The sequence below is a fragment of the Mustela nivalis genome (genome assembly GCF_964662115.1).
Source record: "Mustela nivalis genome assembly, chromosome: 1".
NCBI lineage: Eukaryota > Metazoa > Chordata > Mammalia > Carnivora > Mustelidae > Mustela > Mustela nivalis.
In genome coordinates, this window is record NC_139020.1 from 92,253,299 (window position 1) to 92,270,034 (window position 16,736).

The 16,736-nt window shown below is 41.2% G+C and overlaps 1 protein-coding gene across 1 annotated transcript in view; it reads left to right on the forward strand.

The window, feature by feature from the left end:
- The window catches only part of PRKCI (protein kinase C iota), a 67,238-nt gene extending 61,496 nt beyond the window's left edge, over positions 1–5,742 (forward strand). Inside the window, exon 18 of the mRNA XM_082742130.1 lies at positions 3,160–5,742. Coding sequence (XP_082598256.1) covers positions 3,160–3,247 — 88 coding nt within the window. The 3' untranslated portion in view covers positions 3,248–5,742. The remainder of the gene's footprint in view (positions 1–3,159) is intronic.
- Positions 5,743–16,736: the final 10,994 nt, after the last annotated feature.

Below are 16,736 nucleotides of genomic sequence, written 5' to 3' on the forward strand. Positions count from 1 at the left end.
CTTCTGCTTTCGGCTCAGGTCATGATCCCAGGGTCTTGGGATCGAGCCCCACATCGAGCTCTCTGCTCAGCGGGGAGCCTGCTTCCCCCTTTCTCTCTGCCTGCCTCTCTGCCTACTTGTGATCTCTGTCTGTCAAATAAATAAATAAAATCTTTAAAAAAAAATAATAGATGCTCATGGTAAAAGAAAATAAATAAGCAGCATCTCTCTCGAACTCCTTCAGAATAGTCAACATCAATTGTCTTATGCTTTCTTACTCTGGGCACTTCAACTCCTCGCAGTTTAACCTGTTCCTCCAGCGTCTGAAGGTTGAATTGATTTGTTAATTTCTGACTTTTAAAGCGTATTCTGATTCGTGTGATTCATTGTTATCTCCCCTGACATCTGTACAGCATTTGGCGCTCACAGCCTTGCTTTGGTTGGCCCTAGCCATCCTGGTTCTGTGGCATCTCTGTGACCACTTGTCACCCTTTTTTCCCTGTCCCCTTGAGGCAGGGATGTTCCACGGTTCAGTTCACAACAGCCTTCTCTTTGCTGTGTGCAGTTTGTGTTTGGGGATTTCAGCCAGCCCCACAATATTGACACCAGCTCTTTCAGTGACTGCCAGCAAAATTGGCAAACAGTTGTTGAGCAAAAGGCACTGTGCTAAGTATTAGCCATTCAAAGACGATTAAGATGTAGGTCAGTCTCCCGAAAAGCTTCCTGTCTACTGAAGGAGAGAGAGATGTACCAATATCATTACTTCTGACAGCATCATGTGTTAGAAATCACACCAGATTCAATCAAAGGACAGGAATTTGTCCTGACACCACCTCTTCCCCACTGGGTAACCTGGGTTTGAATGTCCTAACTTCTCTGAGCCTGTTTGTTCTCTTCCTCCCTGTGTTGCAAGGCCACTGTGAAGAATGAGAGAACGAGGGTTCTGGAGCACCTCGCCTCTCCACCCAGTGCCTCTCCTGAGCTGCATTTCTGTCTGCTGATTTAAATGTCTCCCCTAGTTTGCCAGACAAGCACCTCAAACACAAACCCCTAAATACTTTCAGTAACGATGCTTGAGATGTCTGGCTGCATCCGTCAGAAGAGCACGCGACTCCTGAGCTCAGGGTTGTTATTTCCAGCCCCATGTTGGTACAGAAATTAAAAAAGAAAGAAAAGTAATGATTCTTTATGGTCTCTCTTTCTGTTCTCAATCTGTTATTTTTATTTACCTTTTTCTGTTCCCTATGTCATCACGTATTTGTTCAGATTCAAAATGTCCATGATTATGGACCCTTCCTTTTCCTTAACAAACTGTAACACATTCAGCCGCCAAGTAAATCCTGTCTGTTCTTCCTTTACTTCACGACTTGCGTCAGATCCTTCATGTTCGTTCCCACTGCCATGAGTCCAGTTCGTATCTCTTTCAGCTCATACCCAGAACACGACCCCATCCTCCTCGTTGGGCATCTCCTTGGCTTTGCCACCCATTCGGCCCGTCTCACTAAGTAGCACTCCCAGTTCTGTCACCCCCTTGTTGGAAGCCTCCAGGGACCTCCTGCTTGCCTAGCAGATAAAATCTGTCCCCTAGGCCAGCAGTTAGAGCCTCCCACCCTCTCCTTCTGCCTGACTCCCTGGCCGTCTCTCTCTCTATGCTCTGTGTCGTCTTGTTACTCTGCGTTCCCTGATGGTGTGCTCTTACCTTTGTTCATGCTGTTCCTCTGTATGCATCCTTCATCTTTATGTACTGGAATCTTCTCTTTCTTTCTGAGCTAGTTCAGGTGTAGCCAGATCTTTGATGAACCAAGGTGAAACTCCTCAGGGTAAACCTCACTGGCTTGAGCTAGCCATTATCTTCCTTTCAGATCACCTGTCATTTGTCATGCCTCTGTTCCTGTGCTTTCAACTCGAATAAATTACTTGCATTTTCTCAGATCCAACATCATCTTTCGTGTTTATGTAGTGGATGCTGGTGTTTTCGATTTCTCCAACCAGAAGTCACCCTTTATTTTAGAACTGTGGTTAGATCCAGGCTTAGCTGTCCTGTATGAAACTCAGGGTGTACTGCTTTCATTTGTAGCTTTTTGTTGTATGACATTCCTTCCCTCCTTGAAGGAAGGGACTGTATCCTGTGTAACTTCGTGCTCTGCCGTATAGTGTGTACATTTTTTTTTTTTTGAAGATTTTATTTATTTATTTGACAGAGAGAGATCACAAGTAGGCAGAGAGGCAGGCAGAGAGAGGGGAAGGGAAGCAGGCCCCCTGCCGGAGCAGAGAGCCCGACGCAGGACTCGATCCCAGGACCCCGAGACCATGACCCGAGCCAAAGGCAGCGGCTCAATCCACTGAGCCATCAAGGCGCCCCTAGTGTGTGCATTTAAGTATTAAAATACTCAGTAGTACTATTCTTACTGCATATTAAATTAGAAACCCAGTATAGCAGAATGCCAGCGTGTTTACACCCTACGACCCATTACCTCCTTGCAGTGTCTTTCTGGGTACCTGTCCCTATTGCCTTTTTTTTTTTTTTTCTGGGTACCTGTCCATATTTGCATGTTTTTTTTTTTAAGATTTTATTTATTTATTTGACAGAGAGAGAGACACACACACACAGTGAGAGAGGGAACACAAGCAGGGAGAGTGCGAGAGGGAGAAGCAGGCATCCCTCTGAGCAGGGAGCCGGATGCAGTGCTGGATCCCAGGACCCCGGGATCATGACCTGAACCAAAGGCAGACACTTAATGGCTGATCCACCAAGGGGCCCCTTCTGGGTTAACCCAGAAGGTTAACTTTTTCTGCGTCTTGTCGTCATCACCTTCCTGTTGAGGTGATGACTAAATTGAATGCTAATTCAGACCTGTATGTTCACCTATAGAGAGGAATGTTGTTCAGGTCAAAAGTTAAAATTAACTAGGCTTGTGACAGTTTGTGACTTTTTTATTCCTAGCCTTCAGTTTTGCACCACCTTTTAGTTCTAAACTTGCTTATGGGATTGTTAGTCTTCTTTTATTTTCAGTGCTCTTGGTTCTTCTAGAAAATGTTTTGGAACTAATCTAAACACTTAATAGATTTCCCCTCCATAATTTATGTAAATTAGCCTTCTTTTATTTTTTTAATTTTATTTTACCAATTAAATAAAAAGTTGGTTAGTTTATGAAAATTAATGTATTTTTCTTTCAACAGTGACATCGTGAGGAAGATCGATCAGTCTGAATTCGAAGGTTTTGAGTACATCAATCCTCTTTTGATGTCTGCAGAAGAATGTGTCTGATCCTCATTTTCTAGCTGTGCATTTTGCTTGTGTTGCCATTTAATGCATGAATAAACTTGTTACCACCTGGGATACAATGAACCATTTTATATTTTTCACCTACAAAAAAGCACTCAATATCTTCTATTATTGGCTGTGAGAGTCAATTTATTACATCTAACTGTGAAAAAGAAAATGAAACTAGTTTCCAGACAGTGTCAACACTTAACTCTATTGGTAATCCAGCAGCCTACTGATGAGTAATGAAGTTGTCCTTTTGTTTAAAGAAACTACTTACCACCGCCTTTAAACAGAGAATCCATAGCATTAAGGCACCTGGTGGGATTATATCTTAAGCCTCCGTAATTTTTTCATTCGTCACCTCACCTTGAAGTGTTTAATTTTGATATAAAAAAATGATTCAAAAAACAGCAATTTATTATATTTCCTATTACTTTCTGAGTTGTTTGTGTTTAAAAATTCAGCTGTAAGTTTTATTGCCTTGGATAATTAAATTACTGATTTTTAAGGCAGCAGTTATTAAATTGGTAATAAAAGATGACTCTTGCTTTGAATTAGGGAATATGCATTCTGCTTGAGGGAGAAAAATGGGCACATTTTATTAAGCATCAGATTCCAATCATTAGCTGTTTTTGAAAAACTTATTAGAGTGATTTCTTTAGTATAGGGGCATTAACTTCTGAGCTTACCCCTTTTTAACTGGTAAGTTAATAAATGGCACGCAAAGAGCCAGGATGTTTTTGAATGGAGCATGTCTCAGCATATAGAAAGAAAAAAAATAGACATTTAAAGTAGATACAGAAAAGTGCAATGGTGAGATTTCTTTCTTAGCAAATCCCATAGGTATTTTTTGTGATTTGATTTAGATAATAAGGAAGCGCTCGTTATCAGACTTATAAAAACATTCCATTATCCAGTGGAGACAGAATGTATGCTATTTTTTTCTTATAGTTTAGTATACAGAAAAAGAATTTATCTTCCAAATAGTGGCTTAACCATACTCACTTCTTCACCAAAGCCCCATCATCCCTACTTTTGGACCCTGTTTATGGAGTCTTCAGTGAAATTAAAAAAAAATAAACACGAATAAATATTAGGGACACGCACATATATGCACAACGTTTCCAGCTCCTTAAGTGAGTTTGTATTAAGTAGGTAACACAGGTAATCAGAGTGGAATACATTTCAAAGGCAGAGTTCTTCAGATTATTTTTTATTAATATTAGTGTTTAGCAATTTATTATTTAAAGGGATGCCAGTGATAGCATCTGTTTATTTTTTTTAATGAAAAGGGATGTAAAAAGTAATCATAATCATCTAAGTTACTTACAGTTGTCCAGTCTTGGTAAAATTGAATTTTGGGGAATGCTGGCTAGTTTTAAAACTAGAATGATTTAAAATTTATAGGCATTTAATAAATTATCTCTTTTTGTGATGCTACATTTTATTAGAAATGTAATTTTTCTGAAGTTTCTGGCCATATACTCATTTTTCTTGAAATAACTAAATCTGAAAGCAATGAAAACCTCAAAAAGAAAAAGTTTATATACGTTCCCATGTTTATATAACAGGTATATATGTTTTTCTTAATACCTAAAACTTGTTTTAAGAAGCAATATTCACTGCAAACCATAAACCCATAGAAAATTCTGACATGTCGGAAGTGTATTTATGATCTTGCTTTTAAGTGGTACTGTTTCCCTTGGGCATTAGTTCTCAAATTTCAGAATGGGGAACAATCACCTGGGACATTGTTTAAAATGCACATTGCTGGGCCCACCTTAGAATTCTGTTGGGTCTTTGAACCTTATTTTGAGAAACACTTTCTTGGAGCTATTCTTTCATGTCCTGTAGTTATATATTAGAATATTCATGATAAGTTTTGAGAAAGGGGTAGGCAGTGAGTTACTATCTTATCTACAATTTTAAATAAATTTCAAATGACTTCTTCAGGTTAGACATCCCCCACCCCCCACCCCCCAAAAATCCCATCTATTTTCTATCAGGAGTGTTACAAATGATGAACATTTTTCTGTGATAAGGTTTTAACCATTATTCAGGGTGGTTTTTTGTTTAAAAAAATTTTTTTTAACAGATAAGATTTACCATGTATATTTTATACAAAACTGCATTACAAATATGTTTTTAATTGCATTGTTTTTTTGTAGTTTTTAAGTGCCATGCCAGTTCCTTTTATATTATATAGAAGTTCTCACAAAATACTCAATGGGAATAAGGCAGCTGACAGAATGGGATTTTGGTGTTCTAAGAAAAAATTTATTTTGCATAAGCATGTCTGTGGTCAGATCATTTTACGTGTCTGCAGCCTGAATTGCATATCAGGTATTATGCTTGTTTAGTACCTGTACATTTACTTTTTAACTTTCGTTTTGATTTTTGTCATGTGGAATACTGCCTTGGTCATCATAATGTAATCTGTGTTTGTGTACCCTTTTTTTTACTTTAAAATCTTTAAATAAAATGTTTAATACTCATCAGGACTGGAACAGGTTTAATATGTAGCATTTTAGAAATTTTTTTTTTTTTTTAAAGATTTTATTTATTTATTTGACAGAGAGAAATTACAAGTACACTGAGAGGCAGGCAGAGAGAGAGAAGGAAGCAGGCTCCCTGCTGAGCAGAGAGCCCGATGTGGGACTCGATCCCAGGACCCTGAGATCATGACCTGAGCCGAAGGCAGCGGCTTAAACCACTGAGCCACCCAGGCGCCCCGCATTTTAGAAATTTATGTAAGAACAGGGTGCATCAGAATTTGTTCAAGAAAGAAAGTAGAAATTTTAGAGTTTGGAATTTTGCTCTACTTAAATTAGCATTCTGGTAGTACTCATGCCATAATCACAGACATTCATTCATAAAATATTGTTCAGTGTATTTTTAAACTCACTCTTCTATGTATCCCTGCTATTGGAAAACAAATTAGTAGAAATCAGCTGAACGTAGAGCATTTTAACTAGTTTTAAAACTGAAGCAAATTTGAACAGATTCCGAATAGGTTTTTCCCAAATTATGTTGCACTGTGGTCTAAAGTTCCAGAACTTGTCCTTTCTCGGTTGTAGTTGGTGTCTGTAGATAACAGCTGTGAGATCAGCGCCTCACACTTAGCAAACCTCTTTACCACAGCTTAATGTCGCCTTCCCTTCACGAGGAGAATGAAATCTTAAGTGCCTTTACTTTTTTTCCCTGAGTGGACTTGTCAGAGAGCAAGGGGTTGTATATTAAAAAGCACCAAGGACTGATCTCCTGTGTCTTATTTTATTTTTTAAAAGATTTTATTTTATTTTATTTAAGATCTTATTTCTTTATTTGACAGAGAGAGAGATAGGGAGAGAGAACAAATGCAGGGGGAGTGGGAGAGGGAGAAGCAGTCTCCCCGCTAAGCAGGCAGCCCCATGCAGGGCTCGATCCTAGGACTCTGGGATCATGACCTGAGCCAAAGGCAGATGATTAATGACTGAGCCACCCAGGCAACCCAAAAGTTTTATTTTAAAGTAATCTCTACACTAAGTGTGGAGCTCCAACTTAAAACCCAAGATCAAGTCATATGCTCCACCAACTAAGCCACCCCGCATCTCCTGTGTTTTACTATTTTATCCTAATTTCAATTCTTGCTTAAAATGGAGTTAGAGGTGGTATTAACGAAGTTCTGCTCAAGCTAGCCCCAGTATCAAATCATGAGTTTGATTGTTTCCTTTGAGATAGTAAAATCCCAAAGCAGAGTCCAGAGAGGAGCTTTGCAGCTTTAGGGAAACTGCAGTAAGGCGGTCACTGAGGCAACCGGTTTCTCCCTGAAAGGTAAAGCCAATCCCCAGTTTTTAAAATTCAGCAGCTTAGCTTCTGGACAACACCCACCAGTGAGTCAATCTGGTGTATTGATGGCCTATCTCCCTAGATTTACCCTCCTCTGCCCTAGCACTTCAAGGATCAGTTAAAACCCAGATAATCCATGTACTTTGTATCCATAGTTTATTGTTCCAGAATATACTGTAGTTTACTATGCAGGGTGCCAGAAAAGAATCTCTGGCCTTGACATTCAAGATGGAGCGTGGACACACTGAGAAAGATGTTTATGTCTACAACAAAGAAACCGATGAGAGGAACCAAATAAATGCAGTAAATGTACAGTATGTGGTTGTGATAGTTTTCATCTTCACCAGGGAAACTTGTCTTGAGTTTTACTTGACATTCGTATGTAATTTATGCAAGACGTTTTTCAAATTTATGGTAGATTCCACAAAGCTTTCAGAATTCATAAATATACAGAAAGAATTCATTTATATATAATAAGAATTCATATATATACATACATGCTTTCATATATTATATTCGATTGTTTTTGGCTCTTGTGCCCAGAAATATGAATGGGAGTGGGAGAGAAAATTGTTGGATGCTTCAGCTTAGACTGGATTTTGTACAATTCATCTCTGAAATTTATGATGAAAATGAATCTGGCTCAGAATTTAAGAGTGATTTTCGGTAGTCAGTCCACCTTCATGTAGCCATTTGTGCCTTACTGACATTAACGCTATTTTTACTGTAATTACTATTCTTAATGTTTTTATTGAAGAAAATGAAATTATAATTTTTCTAAGAGTTAAGTGATTGCTTGGCCTGATCTTTTATAGGATGTCTAAAAGTTAAAAAAAAACAAAAAAAAACAAAAAAAAAAAACAACTATGCCAGCTGGATTTGAGATTTGAGAGAGATTCAGCTTTTTTTTTTTTTTTAAGATTTTATTTACGTATTTCACAGAGAGGGAGAGCACAAGCAGGGGGAGTGACCGGCGGAGAGGGAGAAGTAGGCTCCCCACTGCAGGGAGCCCAATGTGGGGTGGGGCTCGATCCCATGATCCTAGATTCCTTGATCCTGTGGTCACAACTTGAGTGAAAGACAGACCCAAACTGACTGAACCATGCAGGTGCCCCAAGAACTTTAGCTTTTCATTGACAGTTTAGCTGATCAGAAGAATATTCTAATTCTATAGGAAAACCCATTAGGAAAGAGAGCCAGTTGAATGAAAAGATCTATCAAAATCCTTGAAAAATTAGATACTGCTATTTTTTTTTCCATAAAAGGTAAATGCTGGGTTTCTAGAAGTAGTGACACAAAATGAGATTTAAAACTTACATGTTATAAACTGTCTGCAATGTGGGTAGTTATTCTTGGTTACTTTTTTACATCATTCATAACATATTTAGGGGAAAATCAGGTAAAGGTAGTTAGGTACAGGAACTATTCTAACTCACATTTTATGGCCTTTAACAGAACATTTTCTCTCTAAGCAACATTTCTTTCTAGGCATTCTAGGTTTTAATTTAAAAGTCAGGTTTTTAAACTTGAGGATCACGAAAGGATGTGCATTTGTGAACAGTTAGAAAGTTTACCCATTTTGAAACAGTATTTCAATGAGGAAAATCTAAATCACTGTGGCAAAGACTTGACATTTTGCTAAATTAATCCTTAAGTTTAAATTTTTAATTTTATTTATTGGAGGCATTACAATGTGTCTAACACTCTGCCAATTCTGCGGGATTTAGAAACATTTTATTATGAGAAATTTTTTTGTGATCTAAAGAAAAAATTCGTTCAGAAAAGTTGGCGTAAGTTCAAAAGAATAGTCTGTATGCATGTTATTCCTTTAGATAGGGGATATTTCCTACGATTAAAACAAAAATTAACATTCTCCCACAGGCAGCGAGGTCCAAAACACAGGGCAGTATGTCCGCCTCTTGCAATGGTGATTCTATCTCCTTTACCACCACCAGGGGCCAGTCTGCTGCTGTAATCAAGGTCAGAGTCACCTCAGCCCTCTGGGAGACACCATCTGTCCACCGCAGGCCAGCGAGCAAGAGGTTCCAGGATTTCATCGGTGCTCAACGGATATTGTGATTTTACAGAACTTTCGGAAACCAACATTTGAACCGCTCTTCTGAAGGAAATCTCAAATATGTTACTCAGGAGTCTGGCAAATTTTCTCAAAAGTGCTTTGCCTTCTGGGTGTTGGAACTTTGATATTTATTCAACACAAGTGAGGACCTACTATGTGCCAGGCACCGGGGAATAATTCAAGCAAGGATTTAGTCATATCACATCTCATGCTACCTGGGCATTTCCCCCCTCTGTGGAGGGTACCTTCAGCTGAAAATAAAATCAGGGCTTTTTTGGGTCATTTAAACACCAAGAAATTCAGCAAAAATAAAATCCAAGATTCTTCAGTTGTGGAACTTTCTATATCAGATATGGCGTGACCTCACAGATTTAACCCATGAATGTTTGCAAACACTCAGATTGTCCATTAAAAACATGATTTCAGAAAAATTTTGACTCTGTTTCTATTTCAAAAACACTAAACACTTTTGTACTGGAGGTAAGGGGTTGAAAGCATCAATTTGCCAAGAAAAGGCTCTAAAAAAAAAAAGATTATTTATTTATTTATTTGACAGAGATCTCTAATAGAGAGGTAGGCAAAGAGAGCAAGGGGGAAGCAGGCTCCCCACTAAGCAGAGAGCCCAATGAGGGGCTTGATTCCAGGACCCTGAGATTATGACCTCAGCCGAAGGCAGAGGCTTAACCCTCTGAGTCACCCAGATGCCCCAAGAAAAGGCATTTTCTTGTTAATCCTGTTGAAAATGAATTTCCACCATGCCTCAATTCTAGGCAGGTATTTACTTCATTGCCCAAAATAACTGCTTGTACAATGTGCCGTAAGTTGCATTAAACAACCTCACACCTTCTCCTTCACAGGCTTTTTCATCGACAACTTTTTTAAGATGGTGTGTTATAGACACCACTTTGTAATCTGCACATTGTAACTTGGTAGTAAGAGGAACTGGGAAGTATGATGACTGTCCACTTGCACAGTTTTCTTAGAAGTAAGAAAGAATTCCTTTGCATTTTTTAAAAGACAGGTGAAAGCTTGTACTTTATCATGAGGTCTGGCAGGAGTTTTTTGGGGTGTATGTGTGTGTGTTTTAACTTATGCTTGATTTTCACTAATGCCAGAGGAAGTTGAATTTCCCAAAGAAAGTTGCTCCTTGACGTTGAATCCACCCAGAAAGGAATACTATTTACTGATTTTAATAGCTAACATGGGCCAGGTTTATGCCAAACATTTTTGCATTCAATCCTAAGAAACTTCTGACAGTGCCGCCCACCCCAGACCTACTAAACTGAAGTCTCTGGAGTGAGACCCGAGACTAGCATCTCAGACGAGTCTCGGTTTAAATTTTGAGAACCACTAACTTGTATTAATATGGGCTACTTTCACCATTCATCAGATTAAAAAAAAAAAATGGAGATTTAGGAAGCAAACTCCCTATGTTTCCGGTGCCTACTGCTTCTCAAGAGATTTTATATAAATACAAAGTTTGCACTAAAATCTGTCTCCTTCTGAGAAATTACACACAACGAACACACTATTTTTAAAATGCTGTCTTGCTGACTCAAAGGCCATCTCTGTGGGTATGTTTAACACCTCAGTCCATTCTCTGCAACTGTGTCAGTTCAAGTTGGCCAGCCTTTCACGTGATGCTGTACTCTGTCTTTCCATAGTTTGAGCCTCCTACTCTGTAGACAAGCCAGGACCCCTTCCTTTCAAGCAGGTAGAGCTGTGTGGTAGTCCATCAGAAACTGTTCCCAGGAGCTCCTGGGTGGCTCAGTTGGAATCATAACCTTTGCCGCAGGTCATGATTCCAGGGTCCTGGGATTGAGCCCTGCATCAGGTTCCCTGCTTAGCAAGGAGACTGTTTCTCCCTCTCCTACTCTCCCTGCTTGTACTCTCTTTCTCTATCTCTCTCTGTCAAATAAATAAATAAAATCTTTTTAAAAAAGAAAAGGATAAAAAGAAGAAACTATTCCCATATCTGACACTGGGTGTGAGCCTGCCCAGTGAAAGAATCCTGTGTCTGGCCTCCTTCCCCAGCTCAGACACCCTCAGATCAAGAAGTCCAGGATGCTGCTGATTTCTGGAAACTCAAGGTGCCCTCTAAAACACACCTATCACTAATGCTCTAGGTGACTGCGAGGGTTTGTTCTTTTAGCTCTCTTGGAGTTCACGGTGCCCGTATGCCAGTGATCTGTGCCGACCGCCCACCATGTGACTCCAGAGAGGTAACCTGCCTCATCCTCGCTTTCCCATTCTCTGTTTTCACCCTTCCCAAAGTCAACCTTCCCTCTTCCCTACCCTCCTACCATTTCTCCAGTGCCCACTGGGATCCTAGGTCAATGAACATTATCAAAGCTCTCAACCTATTCATGGTACTCTCCTTCTCCTTCTGACTCCCCTGGGGTCATTGTTTTCCCTCCACACTCTGAAGTAGAAGCTGCTTGTTCTCCAGATGGTTCCCAGCCCAGGGGCCAGCATTCTTCCGGTTCCTTCATGCCACTGCCTACTATGACTCCTCCACCCAAGTAGGAAAATCCCACTTCTTCCAGGTTCATGCCCCATGGCTTGACCTCCTTGTCTGATAATGCCCTCCTGTTTATCCCATGTCACCTGAGGAGGATTTGGCCCCTGGCACATTGCTCTCTCTACCCTCAGGGCTACTTCCTTTCCCGGACCAGAAATCAGGAGTTGAGCCTAACGGTTAAGGGAGACGCTTAACCGACTGAGCCCCGCAGGCGGTCCCATTCGTTGGCTTGTTTTATTATCATCTGTCACTTCCACCAATCTGGGGGCTCCACAAGGAAAGGGGCCATGTCAGTTTCACTGACCACTGTAGTCCCAGCACCTGGAGCAATGCTTGGTACACAGACCCTCCAGAAATATTTATTAAATGAGTGAATAAACGAGTGAATGAACAAACATTACTGGAAAGAGGAAGCTCCCGGTGGCTGATGGTTTCCCTCTGAGTGGAGATCATCAGAGTAACTGTCATTGCTACAGTAGAGTGGGGGCTAAGGAGCCAGAACTTTGAAGAGACCACGTCAATGGTTTTTAAGCTTTTACAGGGACTGGAAAGTGGAGCTAGGAAAAGGCCTTCCCCCACACACTGAATGCTGACCTAGGCTAAAGAAACTTTTTGCTACGGTTGGGAAGGTGAATCATTCTGGGGTTTTGTGGGATTGCCCAGCACTGATATAAACGGAAGCTTTTAGACAAGACCCTTAATTTCTCAGGAAATACATGGAAATCTGGGGAAAAGGGCCTCCTGAAATACTACAGAGGCTGCAAAACATAGACCGGTTTTGTTGATTATGAGTTTTCCACTTTGTAGGAAGAATTTAGGAGAGGAGAATTTCAGTTTATAAACGGCCTCAATTGCCTTAACCAGGTGAATCCTATTGAAAAGGCTCAGTGGCAGCACATTTCATACTTTGAGGATGGATCTGACTCTCAGAAATACTCCAAAGCTATTTAGAGTCAAGTCTCACGTGGGTGGCAAATCTGGGAAATATTGTTCTGGAAACTTGGACCTTAATTCTGCCTCCTTTCTTCTCCCTGATGCAAGAACCTCTGCTGGATTGACTTTGAGGTAAATAGGACATTTTGCTTCTTCTTCTTGACCCACAGAGGAAGGCTTCAATTCTCAGGGGAGACGAAATGATGATGGAGAGAACATCTTTTTTTCTCTCCGGCTCAATGATTCCCCAAAGCTGCATTCTTTGTCTTTTCATTCAGCCTCCTGGTAGTACCCCAGGTGCTTGGCTGTGGACCAAGGTGTGGAGCGCTCTTCTAAGTCCATGTTTGCAGAACCCAGAAGAATATTTCATTGGTTCTATACTTCAGGCTACTCGCAACAGGATTTCACAGGGTTGGGATGTGGGGATGAAAAGAAAGGCCTTGTACCTCTAGTTTAGAATCCTTATCCTTATCCTTCGAAGCTTACAAGACTGCAGGATCTTGGCCACAGGCCTGGAATTGTTCTCCATGGGTGCTCTCAGGTAGCAGAGAACGTCCCACTCAGAGCTGCCTTTAATTCCCCACCCCCCATCCTTAACCCACCTCCTTTATCACGTGGGTAACTGCTATTCTTTCTTTCCTTCTTTCTTAGAGAATTTATTTATTTGACAGAGAGAGAGAGAGAGCAAGAGCAGGAACACAAGCAGTTGGAGTGGGAAAGGGAGAAGCAGACTCCTCACTGAGCAGAGAGCCTGATACAGGGCTCAATCCCAGGACCCCGGGATCAGGACCTGAGCCAAAGCCAGATGCTTAACTGACGGAGCCACCTGGCACCCTGAGTTAACTACTATTCTTACCCCACATCCCATCTCTGCTGCTCAGATGAATAAAGGAAACAGGCATTTTGGGGTTGGGGGGACAAAAAAGAATTGCAATTGCCTTGCTTTTGTTTTGTTTTTTTGTTTTGCTTTGTTTTGTTTTGGGTGGCTTCTAAATTCCTTTTTTACTAAAAAAAATCAGAGTTTGCCTTGTGAGGATTAGTATCCTGTGGCTCCGTCTCCAGGTCTACAATTAAGATTCATATTCCGCGGGTGCCTGGGTGGCTCAGATCATGATCTCAGCGTCCAGGGATCAAGCCCCACATTGGGCTCCCTGCTCAGCAGGGAGCCTGCTTCCCCCTCTCTCTCTGCCTGCTGCTCTGCCTCTTGTGATCTCTCTCTCTGTCAAATAAATAAATAAAATCTTAAAAAAAAAAAAAAAGATTCATACTCTGCTTGCATGTTTCTTGGGCCTTTGGGCCTTCACAGAGTATCTGCCCCCTTTTAAAACCTGGAGTAATCTTACCAAGGCCCTTTCTATTAATGTGAGCTTAACAGAAACCACGTCTGATTTCCCCTTCTCAATTTCCTGTTTTCTTCACTCTCCGACATCAGACAGAGATGTTATATATGATGGTGGACTGTATTGAGTTAGTGTTTTTGGTCTTTTAGGTTAAGTAAGGGTTAGGTGTGAGGACCTAACTGCCATTTCTAACACGATGTACACGGGGAAAGATCTTCTATGTTCTAAATAAAGACAGACAAGCAAACTAGTAGACCTAGTGTTACTGTGGAAACAGTCTCTATGTGTATGCATGGGTGGTCATACACATGACCCATATAAAGGCAATGTTCGGGGGCATCTTCTCTGGGACTATCCTTTTGGGGCCTTTGTGAATCTGAAGCCTCCCTGAGTATTTCTTGAAGGTAGGCTACACGGCTTCAACCAGTAGACTTGAAAGGTAAGGGAAGTTTATTTCTTCCTCTCTTAACAGTCCACAACAGATGCTCTGGGTCTGCAGCTGGAAGACCCCATCTGGAAGGATGGGGTTCTGTTTCCCATTGACATTCAGGGGCCCAGGCTGATGGCGGGTCTGCCGTCTTCCAACCATCAGAAGGGGAAAGGCAGGCAGGTACATTCACAGGAGGTGTTTTGGCCCAGGCCCTGACGGAGCCTGCCTCACTTAGGCTCGAATCATTTCAGCTAGAACTCAGTCCTTTGGCCTTTCCTAAAACCAGGGAGGCTGAAGAATCCCAGCCAGCTGCACGCCGAGGAAGAAGAGGCAAGTAGATGTTTCCACCATGCTGCAGTAGAATTTCTTTCAGACTGAGTCATGGCGAATGAGAGGTCCGGAACGGACCCTCGGAGGGACCTCAGTGTATGTTTCACATGGAGACAGATTAGGTGGGAAGTCCTGAATTGACAGTCAGAGGGTCACAGGCACAGCCCCTCTTGGTTCCTGGGGATGGCAGCTCTTAACGTCCCTCTTGGACTTCCTTCTTCAAGGAAGGCTCAGGTGGCTTGGCTGAGAACAGCCTAATGCAGGGAATAGCCCTAGACCTTGTGCCGATGCCCTGTACCCAGGATGCTGCCGTTCAAGGCTGCCCATTGGCTTGGCACTTTGGTCTCCTCCTTTGTTCTCCTCACCTCCATCTGACCTCCGTCCAGGCCAGTTGCTGGCTTGGCTTTCTGGAAGTTGTCTCTTTCACACTCAAACACACTCAGCTTTTTGCTCTCCCAAGCTGCAGATTGGGTCTATGTTGGGGGCCTAGGGCCGAGGGCCTCGTGCCTCCTTCCTGTGAAGAGCTCCCTAACTGGAAATCTTCTGTGGCCCAAGCAGTTCAGAAGACGTAGACATTAAATATGCTCACTAAGAATCCTCATCTGTCCCTGCACATATGTCAACAGCCTTGTAATGGTGAGATTTTTTTTTTTTTTTAAGATTTAATTTATTTATTTGACAGAGAGAATACAGTTGGGGGAGGGGTAGAGGAAGAGAGAGGAACAAACTTCCTGTTGAGCAGAGAGCCCCACCCTGGGCTGGATCCCAGGACCTGGAGATCATGACCTGAGCCAAAGCCAGACACTTAATGGACTGAGCCACCAGGCACCCAGGTTTTTTTGTTTTTTGTTTTTTGTTTTTTTAAATGTAGGTGACCTGCCACCTGCCTCCCTATCTAAGTTAGAAACCCTTGATCTAGATATAATGAGTATTATGACCTAAGTGTTGTGGCTCATATATACTTCTTTGTTTACTCCTCAGCACCTAGCACATACTTAGCACTCACTAAATGCTATCAATACTAGCTTTTCCTTCCTTCATTTACTATTTTAAGGGAAAATTTTTAAAAAAATAACATCTCAGCTACTCTATTTTATTTCTTTTATTTTTTTAAGACCGAGAAAGAGACAAAGAGGGAGTGAGCGTGGGATGGGGGTGGAGGCAGAGGGAGAGGGAGAGAGAGAATCCCAAGCAGGCTCCATACTCAGCATGGACCCTGACACGGGGCTCAAAGTCACAATCCTGAGATCATGACCGAAGCTAAAATCCAGAGTCTGACACTTAACCGACTGAGCCATCCAGGTGCTCCAGGGGTTTCTTTTTATAGTGAAGCTTTAGATGACTTAAGCATTGGCTACTCAGCCCTTAAAATAAATCTTACAGATGAAGCAATGATAGAATAGACAACAGAGTAGGCTAACTATATAGCCCTCCTGAGGAAGATTCTACCAAAAACTAAAAAAAGAAAAACAGTTTAAAGACTATATATGCTAGAAAGATGTAAAGCTAGATATTTATTGTACTATTCTAGATCTTGCTTTGTCATTGTACTTATATTGTGGTTTGCCTGTGCTTTTCACAGCATTATAACTACATGTGGAAATGAGGATCTGTCTCGATAAAAATATGGCAGCTATAAAGAGAAATACCATCTACGCAGGCTAGAAGTTGACCTGATCAAGAAATTCTTCACACACTCCTTTGTATCTTCTGGCTAAGCAAACCTGGAGAAGGAATTGTAAATTAAGGAATAATAGCCAGAATTTGAAAAGGGGAATCTGCTAGGTGGAAAATGAGTTCTTTTTTAAAGAATGGGGAATGAAGGAAAAAACTGATGGATGGTTTAAAAGGAAATGTTTGACTGAAGCCTGCCTGCTGTACCCATAGCTACCTGCCCACAAGAATGTGGCTCCCTGGTGACAGCTGCGCTAATTATAGAAAAACAAGTTGAGTGGAAGAAGATGAATTATGTAAATTTACATTGACTGAGGATCTTGTTGGAACATTTAGGAATTTTGGTTATTAAAAAT